The sequence below is a fragment of the Cucurbita moschata genome, unplaced genomic scaffold (assembly GCF_002738365.1).
Source record: "Cucurbita moschata cultivar Rifu unplaced genomic scaffold, Cmos_1.0 Cmo_Scf00005, whole genome shotgun sequence".
Taxonomy (NCBI): Eukaryota; Viridiplantae; Streptophyta; class Magnoliopsida; order Cucurbitales; family Cucurbitaceae; genus Cucurbita; species Cucurbita moschata.
The window spans coordinates 1,730,732-1,740,587 of NW_019268521.1; the positions used below are offsets into that span (position 1 = coordinate 1,730,732).

The window sequence follows — 9,856 nt, forward strand, 5'->3', positions numbered from 1 at the left end:
AAAAAAAAAAAAAAAAAAAAAAAAAAAAAAAAAAAAGAAAAAAAGAAAAAACCAGCCCCACAAAAAGTAATCACAAAACTAACGAAGAAACGAACTCCTATTCATGCCCATGACGAGGTATCGAATCTAGCAATATCTCAAACCTCATCTGCAGACATCTCCACACCCTTAAAAGTTAAAAGTTTTACTATTCCTCTCGAGTCACGACCCTCGATGCACAACAAAAATATAAGCCTGTCAAAGGACTCTGCCTTTACCCCAAAAGGGAAGATTCAGGAGCGTCTGCACAATCAAAGAACCACAACCTTTGGTACACATTACTTACATATTATTGCAAACCTAGATGATAAGACAATAATTAGATGACAAACAAGGTTGTTAACTCGTGAATCAGAAAGCATATCACTATAGTATTATGCAGTGAATAGGACACCCGACTACTAGGTGAAAATATATGAGCTAAAAAGGAAAAAGTAGAATTTCTTGAATTTCTGGATAAGAACTCAGATGAAAACCAAGACATGGTGAGTTTACATACTCCAACAGTGCCGCCATATTCATTAAGCACAACAGCCATGTGAACCTTCCGGATACGAAACTCTCGAAGAAGATTCCAGACTAACATTGAATCTGGAAAACCCATAAAACAACTTTGACATGAAACAATAGTGGTAATTAGGGAGACTATGAAATAACGAGAAAACGAAAGCAAACAGATGTATGTAATACAATCCCAACTTGTGGAAACTTGAGTATAATTTGCATGAATGTGTTCGGACTACACATGTAACGGCCCCAAGAGGACAATATCTGCTAGCGATGGGCTTGGGCAGTTACAATACGTTTCACCAAGCACACACAGTTAACCAATGCTGTGTAAGTATATATGCACAACACACACATATATAATCTAGGCTAGACTGTTTATTCATCTCCGAATTTAGAAGAATACAGAGACAACGATTTCCCTCGCTATATGCAGGCTGATGGCCGTAAAGAAAAATTCTTTATAACTTTAGAATAGAGAAGCCCGGCAGAGGAAAACGATACAGTATCGAGTTACTCATCATGATTGGTTCAAAAATCTAATAAAAACTATTATTTTCCAGCATCTAATAAGCTATAAACACCATACTGTATGTACTTAAGTCAGCTTACTAAAAAATTTCGTTTGAGTTAAAAGATTACCAGGCACAAAGTAAGCAGGTTTATGAGCCATATCCCCAGCCGTAGTGCTCTCTAGTACTTCGCCCTTCAAAACCAAACGAGTTAATAATTCTACACTGAGATTTTGATTACGATTAACAACATGCAATTGTAATTACAATAGTCGGGGGAGTGGGAGAAACTACTCGACCTTCTGTAGAAAACCCAGCAAATCCATTGCATATGCAATCCCAACGATGTTATCTATGCGCTGCTCGAAAACAGGCACCCTAGAAAGATAATCAAATAGTTATAAATTAGAACAGCCAAAAGATGTTTAGTTTATACAGGTTTGCAGCTACTTTAGGAGACATAAGAAGCCATTAAATAAATAGCGATTAGTGTTGCTCCCTTCTGATTTTTTCCCGTTTGTGTTCTATAGTCGATGACGAATAAAAATTAGAAGTGTGTGTGTATTCAACCAAAATTTCCTTAGCCCCAAAAATTTATTGTACCTCGAGTACTGATGAGTCAACCAAAAATTATGGAAGTCGACCAGTGTCGCCCTGCCATCTATTGCAACCACATCAATAAGAGGTGTCATCACCTCTCTCACATGTGTATCTTTTATCTCAAGAACATTCTCAATCATATCCTGTAGTGAACCATCATGACAAAGATTATACAGAGATAACCCGAAAAAATATGAAGGCATATCCAGTTCGTTGATATGTCACAAAACATCCACAAGAGGTAAGGAAACCTATCCCAGATACCATGCAATAGGGACCACTAGGCACAATGAATGTTCACTCTTGAAGTTTATCAGACATTCATAATAATCACGACAAATGTCGACAAAATTAAAGTGACCTTAGCATATTGTCCAACAAAAATACCAGTTTCTGACATCTGATTGCTCATATGCTTTCATAAAACCAAATTTTATAGCTCAAGACTAAGCTATAATGAATTACCTTCCTTACTGTGCGCAGAGCCATTATTTTTCCCATGGAGAGAAAAAGAAACAAGAAATGAAACCACAACCACAGTGTAGTCACATTCAAGTTCAATTTTAGATACTTATCAGTAATGAAATTGAAGTTCGAGATATGATAACGAAGTCATTGATCTCTCTGAAATAGTTAGTTCAAAGACCATCTAGCTCAAGAGTTTTACTAATAGAACAATGTCCTGGGAAGCCTATCCATTACCTGTTCTTCCTCTTCTATGGCCCCACTCAGTTCCGCCCCTCGCAACATCAATTTTAATTCCTCCTCAGTTACAAATGGCTCACTAACACATTAAGACACGAAAGTAGCACTAAGATGAAGCATTTGCAATGTCTATAAGAAAGAATAAACAACTAGTTCCCATAAACTTTTATGAAACTACGGCCTTAGAGTGGAACGGTGAGCAGAAGCCTCCAAGTAATTGAAACATCTATATTACAAATCTTACCTTCTCCCTTTCATACCAAGCATTTTAAGCATCCCCATTGAAAGGTAGGTGACAATTTTTCCAACTGGGTAAAGTATCACAGCAAGCCATGCCACTGGCCTGACCTACAGGCAATAAGATCAATGCATTTAATAGAAGAAACAAAATAAGCATTGAAACAAGAAAACCTCTAATAGAGGGTTCGGTGATGCAATAAGCATAAGTAACTTACCACAACTCTAGCAACCTCTGTAGCATTATGCACAGCAATACTTTTTGGAGTGAGTTCAGTGAGAAGCAAAATGGCAACCTAGCAACAAGGAGAAGGTAAAATTAGAGTCTATTTCCAATGAACTTAAGCAATATAGATCGAAACAGAAATATAGAAGACACATGTAAAGATCTCAACACGATGCCCTTGTCATCGTTATCAATGATAACTCAAACTTAAATAAAAGGAGAAATGACTTTTTTGTCCCTAAGTTTTGAGTATCGTTTCTATTTGGTCCCTAAGTATTAAAATGATACATGTCTGCCCCTAAGTTCTGTGTTTAGTTTCCATTTGGTCCCTAAGTTTCACAATGTTTTATTTTTACCCTTGAGTTTTGATTTTAGTTTTCATTTGGTCCCTAGATTTATATTTTTATCCTTGAAGAACTAATGCTCGCTTTTGGTCCTTGGTATTAACTTTCAATTAATTAATCTAAAATCTTGCTGTCGTTTTTTAATTAAATTTAATAGTGGTGTTTAAAAACAATTAATACATACATACATACATACATATAGGTAAGGAAATGTATTGTTCAAGATTGAGCATTCATACATACAGTCATCACTCCAGTTGCTGCGCTAACACCAGCTTCCCCAAATATTGCAGTTGCAGCTTCAGTGACTAATGCAGTTGCCCCAATATTTACCACACTGTGTACATCAGCAGAATCTAAGATGAGCAAAAACAAGCTGATAAAACGTGTTGAATTGGTTGTGACAAAGATGAAAAGAGAATTACGTTGTGCCGATAAGTATGGTTGTGAGAAATCTTGTAACATCAGTGCGAAGCATTTTGAAGACACCATCTTCAGGCTCCTTTTCAGCCAATTCTCGTACCTGCATGAACGCACTCATCAGAGGTTGGCTTAGAACAAGACGTTAGCATGTACCATCAAGATGTTATAAACTCAAGCTAATCTGTAAATTTGGTTGGGTGTAATGGCCCAAACCCACCGCTAGTAGATATTGTCCGCTTTGGCCCATTACATATCGCCGTTAGCCTCACAGTTTTAAAACGTGTCTGGTAGGGAGAGGTTTTCACACTCTTATAAGGAATGTTTCATTCCTCTCTCCAACCTATGTGGGATCTTCACAATCCACCCCCCTTGGGAGCCCAACGTCCTTGCTCACTGCCCGTTGACTGACTTTTATACCATTTGTAATGGCCCAAGCCCACCGCTAACAAATATTGTCAGTTTTGGCCCATTACGTATCATCATTAATCTCACAGCTTTAAAACGTGTCTGCTAGGGAGAGGTTTCCACACCCTTATAAGGAATGTTTCGTTCCCTTCTCCAACTGACGTGGGATCTTCACAATCCACCCCCTTGGGGACCCAGCATCCTCGCTTGCACACCGCCCGTTGACTGACTCTAATACCATGTGTAATGCCCCAAGCTCACCGCTAACAGATATTGTCCGCTTTGGCCCATTACGTATCGTCGTCAGCCTCACAGTTTTGAAACGAAACATGTCTACTAGGGAGAGGTTTCCACACCCTTCTAAGAAATGTTTCATTCCCCTCTCCAACCAATGTGGGATCTTCACATCAAGAGAGCTTACTAAGTCGTTTCGTGACATTAATATTAAACCCATTTTGAACTCTAAATTGAAAAACACACTTAAAGGGGCACCACAAGCATCTATATGTTTACATAATTTAAGGATGTGTAAGGCTGATGAGCAACATGCAAGCTACATGCAACAGGCGAATGTAATTGATGAACAAAACAAGCAATTGCATTTGTATATCTCAAGTCTCAAAGCACATGTGTTTCATAAAATGAACTGCATTGATTAGATTACCTTCCAAGGCCAAAGTGTGGTTATGGAAGTCTCAGCCATAGAGAAAAACGCTGAAAGTCCCAAAAGCAAACCCAAAATCAAACCCTGCTCCTTGAAAATCTTAAGAACCAGCAACGCCTTCGGCCACGCATCACTGAACGTCGATATCCCCTGCCCAACCATATCCTTGCCGAAACTAACCACACCCTCCATTGCCAAAACATTTTTACAGCCAACAACGAACACACCATAGACAATTGCAGTGAAAACAATCAAACGCTTAGCTATTTCTCTAACATAATCTTGATTCGGCTGAAAAACAATCGGGCTGTTCCAGCTCTCATTATCCCCACATCCCAACCGAGCTCCATTTGCATAAATCGTACGCAGAATGCTTCCAGAACTACGAAATTGAACACAATTCGACAAACAAAAACTAGGGTACCGATTGTTACCCCTGAAAATCCCTACCGGTACAGCCTTATATCGACGGCATTGCAGATGAGAAATCGATTGCCCGCCGATAGAGAAGGCGGGCGAACCCAGAGTCGAAAACTTTAGCGCCATGAACAATCTTTCAAGGATCCAAACCCAAAATTCAATGCAGAATCCAAATGGGGTCGAAACAGAGGCGACGCAGGTCCTTATAGATGCCGTCTGGAAGACATTGATTGATTCAAATGCAACGTAAAAGGGATTGTTCTTCCTTCTTCTTCTTGAATTGAGCCTACGCTGAATCCATGGCTGAATTTGGCGCTGGTAGCCTTAGAGGCACATAAAGGAGGTTGCCTTCTTCACGAACATGTTTGATGCCTTGGAAGAAGAGGGAAGCAGTGATCGGATTACGGTTGGGCGCTTCTGATTTGGGCTTTTTGTACTTATAGTTTTGGAAAAGGTTGCACCTTTTTTTTTTTTTCAATTTATTTTACCATATATTAAAAGTATTTTTCTTCTAGTAAATTACCTTTTTAGCCCTAGAAGTTCGAGCAATCGGTCGATTCTATTTGGGCAAGCATATATTAAAAGTATTTAGGTAAGTATTCGTTCCATTCTCCAACCGATGCAAGATCTCACAATCCACCCCCTTGGAGGTAACCGTCTTCGTTGGCACACCGCCCAATGTCTAGTTCTGATACCATTCGGAACCGTTCGACCCCATTGATAGCATATATTGTCCGCTTTGCCCCGTTACATATCGTCGTCAGCCTCCCGATTGTAAAACGCGTCTACTGAGGAGAGGTTTCCACACCCTTATAAGGAACCCTCTCGAACTGAAAAAAAAATGTACACAACTTAAAAACGAGTATAAATTATATATGGATGTGTCCTCCAAACGTGAAGTGACAATAACGTACTGTCACTTCAGTTAAGTGTTAAATACTCGACATTTTGTAACTTGTACAGTTGTACTCGTGAATGAGATTCAATCAATGAATGATTTGATTTTTCTATTCAAATTTGATACCGAGGCAGAAAAGACTTTTTACCTCAGTGATTACCTCGGTCTTTTTATTTTCATGTTTGTCTAGCCAACTTCATTAATTCATTCGAGCGTCTAATAATTAGGGTTTTCTGGGAATCGTTGAAATCCACTTTCTGTTTTCTAACTTCCCAACCGTTGTATTTGAACAAATGGATCGTGATTTGAATGGCTTAACATAACTGTTAATGTCGTTGGCTAAACAGTAGCTATACAACCAGCATTTGCAGCTTTAACTAGCATCCACGGTCTCTTTGATCGTTTGACAACATTCAATCAGTAATTGTACGATATACATTTTTCGTGGCAAATGCCATCACCTCATATCCTCGACTAAGTTTGCACGAGCAACTACCAAAACCCACACTATAACCTTCGTCATCCAGCTCACTAGTAGAGACGAGATTCGACGTAATATTGTGCAAACTTACCAAAGTCGATCCTATGATAAGCTCTTTAATACTACCCTTCGTATAAATCTTCTTGGCTATAGATTTATCACACATCTTTGAAAACTTTAGAGCATTGTTAATTGGTAAAACAAGCCAAGTGTCACGGTTATGTTTGTCTAAGTCGTGTTGCCTATGACCGCATGTCGTATGTCCCGATCATGCTTGTCCATGACCGTGTGCTCGTTCCAAACCCCTTTTACATGCTTTCATCTTAAATAGACATTTACTATTTCATGTTGTGTCAATACGGGGATGTATGACCGGTCACCAAAATCATGTCTACACCCGCGCAAGGCTAAAATGTCCCAAAATATACTATATGGGAATGTGATTAGTGGTGAATTCTTCCTACCCGGAATTATATGCTATCAGGGCTGTTGTTGTCGTCTATTCGTTTTTAGCTTGTAACACTACTTTCTTTACAACGTGACCTGAGGCTCGAACATAAATTGATATTGTATACGAAGTTTGAATTTCACACGGCTGACTTGTTCGTTGCGTTAGAACAAGTGTCGCACAATTATTATCCTACTGCCCCAAAATGTGTGATTAGAGATTATATAAATATATTGTTTTGAAAAATCATTTTCTACGTTAAAACAACAACAAAAAAAAAATACTTAAAGCCCTACGTTCACCCTCCATCTGCTGCAACCTCACGCCGCCACGCCAACCGTCGTCGAATGTTCTTTCTTTTCTCGGTTGCTTGGGTTAATTTTTGGATTCAGCTAGGTTTTAATTTGAGATCGTTCCAAATCCGTCCTATTTTCGACGCAAATTTTGAAATTCTACCACGTAGAGGCCCTGAACTGCACCGCGATCTCTCTCGAAAGTGAGGTATTTTCCAAGAAGTTCACATTTCAATCGATTGCAAGCCGTCGTCAGTCTCTGTTTCAGCTACCAGCTGATATTTTGCAGGTACCAAAGAAAACGCAAGTTTGTTTTGTCGGCTATTCGCATTTCAGAGGTTCATGTTCTCTGTATTGGCTTTGATTGATTGAAGAATGTTCATGTTGGAGGGAAAAACTCCACTGTTTTTCATATTGCGTCAAATATTCAATTACGTGATGTTTTTTTTTTTATTGCTATAGGCCTGGGGTTAGGTTCATCGATGTTTGAGGCATTTGGTAGCTAGGAGTAATTTGGTACATTAGAAGAATGGTATTTTACTGAACATAGTAACTTGTTACTTGCTGATGTTGTTGTAATAGCAGGAATTATTATGTCGCTTTTTAAACTTTCAAGAACTGGAGTTCGGATGATAAAAGAGCTCTTCATAGGTATGCTGTTCTCCTTCATTTTTAAGTACTTGTATATTATTGGTTTTGTTAGTGGACATCAATTTGGAAGACATGTATAGATGGTGTTCTAAGTCGTCAGTATTTGGGTCTTTCGACCTTCTGATCGGTCCTTTTCCAAGTTTATGCGTCCTTTCAGTAGCTTTGGTGGGTAGCCTAAGATTGAATATGGAGACTGGTGTGTGCGTTTCTAGGATGAAATCAAGTTCATTAACCATATAGGGAGACAAAGTTTAAGGATAAAGCATTCTTCTGAAGACCAATCATTGATTCTTCTTGACATATAATAGACGACCGCAAACTCCTTGAAGATGACTTTCCGGCCTTTAGTAGCAAACGAACAATGATGAAAGAGATGAAGCAACCAAGAACTTGCGATTTTTTGGAGGAGCTTCATATCTTCTTGTCTCATCTTTAAATACCATTGTCTATGCTTTGTATTAGTGCTTCTTAGCATTAATCGTACCTCTTTGTTCCTTTGGACATTTTTTTGACATGCTTATTTGTTTCTTTTCTCTTGGGTCAAAGTTCTTGTAATATGCGATGTAGCCTTTGTCATTTCTGATTACATTTGTTCCTTTTTTTCTCCAACAGGGCAGTTTTTACTCGTGACTAAAGCAAGTCACATTCGGGGGCCTTTTTTTGAATACTTGCGACCTCTGGTTAGTTAACAATTCTAGGATTGATATAAGATGCTCCTTCTGTCTTTTAGTTTAATATTCAAACTATTGTAGTTGCTCAAGTTCACAATAGATAGCTGGGTCTGAATTAAGTATTAGCTACATTAGTTCATGGTCAAATAGACATAACTTTTGGGAAAATAATATTTTCTTAATTACCAACCTAAGCGAGGACCCATTTTTCTTTTTTCAGCCACAGTCACAAGTTCAGATGTTTCAAGGTTTTAAATGGCGGGAACAACGTCTGTATTCTACCTCAGGTCCTCAGGATGGCTGCAATAAAGAGAATGACCCAAAAGAAACGTAAGTTCTTTTAGCCTTTTAACTTTACATGCATACTAGAAGACTTCGATTGCATCAATCGCTATCACTGACTGATTAAACAATATGTAGGTGTACTGTGCATGGTACAAGCATAATTCATGGGGCTTTGAAGCATCAATATCTGTTCAAGTTTTTTGCCTTTAGATTGATAAATAAATTTTTTGGGATTGAATCATAGTTTTCATTGATGAATGAAATATACAAATGGGGAGGATGATCCTTCCTGCCACCAATGTAGTTAGTTAGATAATAACCCAGTTGATACACCTCTTATTACTGATATAGTGTTGATCATGGAGTGTCGCTGGATATATTTAAATTTTAGATTTGCGGAAATGTATTTTTGGCTATTCCGAACCATCTTTTAGATTTTTATTGTAATGGCATTTGCATTTCTTAGTTCTTTTTCGAGGGCCAGTGTGGATGCTTGCGTATAACCAATGTCAAGCTGAAAACAATCCTCTTCGCTCGTAAAAATTGTGTTACCACTTGTTTGGACTTTAATAATATAGTGTACTGACATCTCAAGTAAAAATATCATTCAAAAAGCTTCTACTTTATGGTCTGCATTTGGATTATTCTGTTGATTCTTCTCTACCAGAAACTGTGATTAGCAGGATATCTGTCACATTTGTCCTTAAGGATGGAGAAGAGAAACAAATTCAAGTTCCCATTGGAATGTCCATGTTAGAAGCTGCTCATCTAAATGACATAGAACTTGAAGGTAAGGAGCTTGATTCCCCCCTCTTCCTTTAGCACTATCCTCCATTTTCTCATGATTTAAGCATCGATTTTACGTAGTTTAACATAGTAGATAGATTATTGCATGCTGGTTCTTGAGTTTCTGTTTCTTCACTAACACTGTTTTATCTCCCAAACCAGGAGCATGTGAAGGTTCATTAGCTTGTTCAACTTGTCATGTTATTGTGATGGTAAGCTTTCTCTCTCTATTATTATTTTTTTCGCTGGGGGGGGGGGGGG

At 38.4% G+C, this 9,856-nt stretch overlaps 2 protein-coding genes across 9 annotated transcripts in view; one reads left to right on the forward strand and one right to left on the reverse strand.

Moving 5' to 3' along the window:
• LOC111443169 (putative DUF21 domain-containing protein At3g13070, chloroplastic) overlaps window positions 1–5,495 on the reverse strand; it is a 10,276-nt gene extending 4,781 nt beyond the window's left edge. For all 4 annotated transcript variants that reach the window (XR_002710446.1, XR_002710445.1, XM_023080859.1 and 1 more), the window contains exons 1-10: window positions 4,663–5,495; window positions 3,596–3,693; window positions 3,414–3,507; window positions 2,819–2,896; window positions 2,608–2,711; window positions 2,361–2,442; window positions 1,662–1,801; window positions 1,358–1,436; window positions 1,189–1,252; window positions 539–630 (exon numbers count right to left, since the gene is read on the reverse strand). Coding sequence is in view for 2 of the 4 variants with exons in the window: in XM_023080859.1 (XP_022936627.1) it covers window positions 539–630; window positions 1,189–1,252; window positions 1,358–1,436; window positions 1,662–1,801; window positions 2,361–2,442; window positions 2,608–2,711; window positions 2,819–2,896; window positions 3,414–3,507; window positions 3,596–3,693; window positions 4,663–5,208 (1,377 nt within the window). In the remaining 2 variants the exon portion in view is untranslated. The remainder of the gene's footprint in view (window positions 1–538; window positions 631–1,188; window positions 1,253–1,357; window positions 1,437–1,661; window positions 1,802–2,360; window positions 2,443–2,607; window positions 2,712–2,818; window positions 2,897–3,413; window positions 3,508–3,595; window positions 3,694–4,662) is intronic.
• Window positions 5,496–7,191: 1,696 nt separating this feature from the next.
• The window catches only part of LOC111443174 (2Fe-2S ferredoxin-like), a 7,677-nt gene continuing 5,012 nt past the window's right edge, over window positions 7,192–9,856 (forward strand). For 2 of the 5 annotated variants that reach the window (XR_002710447.1, XM_023080864.1), the window contains exons 1-6: window positions 7,197–7,491; window positions 7,788–7,853; window positions 8,466–8,533; window positions 8,745–8,854; window positions 9,493–9,599; window positions 9,758–9,807. Coding sequence is in view for 4 of the 5 variants with exons in the window: in XM_023080864.1 (XP_022936632.1) it covers window positions 7,796–7,853; window positions 8,466–8,533; window positions 8,745–8,854; window positions 9,493–9,599; window positions 9,758–9,807 (393 nt within the window). In the remaining variant the exon portion in view is untranslated. Of the gene's footprint in view, window positions 7,541–7,784; window positions 7,854–8,465; window positions 8,534–8,744; window positions 8,855–9,492; window positions 9,600–9,757; window positions 9,808–9,856 lie in introns of all 5 variants that reach the window. The other 3 variants (XM_023080866.1, XM_023080867.1, XM_023080865.1) reach the window with 3 other exon arrangements.